Source organism: Telopea speciosissima, chromosome 7, assembly GCF_018873765.1.
Source record: "Telopea speciosissima isolate NSW1024214 ecotype Mountain lineage chromosome 7, Tspe_v1, whole genome shotgun sequence".
NCBI lineage: Eukaryota > Viridiplantae > Streptophyta > Magnoliopsida > Proteales > Proteaceae > Telopea > Telopea speciosissima.
In genome coordinates this window covers 36,376,280-36,377,911 of record NC_057922.1, presented here as the reverse complement: position 1 = coordinate 36,377,911, position 1,632 = coordinate 36,376,280, and the positions used below count along the sequence as shown (strand labels likewise).

Below are 1,632 nucleotides of genomic sequence, written 5' to 3'. Positions count from 1 at the left end.
AAGTTAAGGTGGTTTTGAAGGTTAGGTGAAAAGAGCAGGTGCACAAATTGAACAGCAGTTCTGGATCCAGGGATTAAAGAACCTTTGGTCCAATTGTTTATGTTATTGACCAGTTGTTGGAAGTGAAGATGGATGGAGATCTACCTCCAGGCTAAGGAAAGTGGCATGCCGTGTACTCCTATGTAAAACCGCTCTATGCGGAATGAGATTACCCATTGTTTGTGGTTACTAGTCCAGTACTCCCCGTAGTAATTGTGCTGCCGGTAAGCTGAGATAAGAATGGGTCCTGGAGGTCCAGGAGGAGGTGGAGGAGGTCCAGGCGGGGGTTGGGGTGGAGGAGGAGGAGGTCCAGGCGGAGGTTGGGGTGGACCTGGAGGTCCGGGAGGTCCAGGTGGTTGGGGTGGAGGTCCAGGACCTGGTTGGGGTGGAGGACCAGGACCTGGTTGGGGTTGGGGTCCTGGTGGCTTCTTCGGTGGCTTTGGGAACTTCATGTATTCTTGGTGAGTTTAAATGCATAGAATATTCTTTAGTTTGATTGGGTATTTCTATTTTGTTTATCAATTTATTTGTTAATTAATAGTGTTTTATTTGGGTGATTTTGCAGCTTCGACTTCTTGTGCTGTTGCTGGCTATTTAGGGACTGCTTTGGTGGAGGACCAGGGCCTGGAGGGCCTGGAGGGCCTGGTGGACCTGGTGGTCGTCCCTTCTGATTTGTTTGATTTATGCACTATGGATGTCTTTGTTTGCCACAACAGAGTCACAGGCAATACATGATACTATGTTAAGAGATTTGGTATACCCTATTTCTTTTTTTCTTTGCTCCCTCTGAAAGGGCGGTGGTGGGTGGGTAGATTTGCTCTGCCCTTAATTAGTGTACAACTATTTGAATGTGTAACAATGGAAGCTCTTCGTGGGTTCTCTCATTTGCCTTCTATGCCCAACTTCTTTCTCTGCTTCACTTGTAAACTTTATTCAGGTTCATGAAAAATTAGTTTCCTTTGTCCAGCTTTGTTCTTTTAGAAGTGTAATAAAATCTCCAGAGGTATAATATGCAGCAACTATTTGACTTGCTCACCAATGAATTCCTCTCTTTTTCAACTATATTGCTCTAAGGAGAGAACTCTTTATTTCTTTTCCTCAACTCTCCACTTTCATTTCTCTCAGTCACCTTGTTTGCCAACAAAACAGAGCTCAGGGCTTTGTATTGCTGCTTAATATAGAATGGAGTAACTCAGTTATGTTTGATTCCTGTCATTTTGATTTACAATGGCTTTTGTGATTGTAAATACTCTATGCCAAGGATGACAACATTAGGCATGAGCCTCAACAACATATGCGCACCAAGGTATATTCATACCTGGGTTGTTGGTGGTGAGGAAGAATGTGCTAAAATGCTAATCTGAGGCTTTAAGTATCAGTTTATCTTTGTGTTAGCATATTTTCATTCTTTATCTATGGTTCACTCTTTAGCTAGGAATCTTGCTGGATGCTTTTTTATTTATTCTAAACATGGTTAATCTTTGGTGATAGAAAAATACTGTTATTGTTATGCTTTTTGTGCTATTATATACACTAAATGGTACTTGCTTACCTGAATCTTGGTTTTCCCTATCTGATATTCTTGTTGGAGCG

The 1,632-nt window shown here is 42.2% G+C and overlaps 1 protein-coding gene across 2 annotated transcripts; it reads left to right on the top strand.

Moving 5' to 3' along the window:
* The first annotated feature begins 226 nt into the window (after positions 1-226).
* Positions 227-803, top strand: LOC122667136 (WW domain-containing protein C660.06-like). 2 transcript variants are annotated; one of them, XM_043863336.1, is made up of 3 exons: positions 227-354; positions 418-500; positions 605-803. In XM_043863336.1, exons 1-3 carry the CDS (start codon positions 280-282, stop codon positions 708-710), a joined length of 264 nt encoding a protein of 87 aa, XP_043719271.1. In that variant the 5' UTR covers positions 227-279; the 3' UTR covers positions 711-803. The 2 variants fall into 2 exon arrangements, with proteins under 2 accessions (XP_043719271.1, XP_043719270.1); XM_043863335.1 differs by having other exon boundaries at positions 227-406; positions 437-500.
* The last annotated feature ends 829 nt before the right edge of the window (positions 804-1,632 follow it).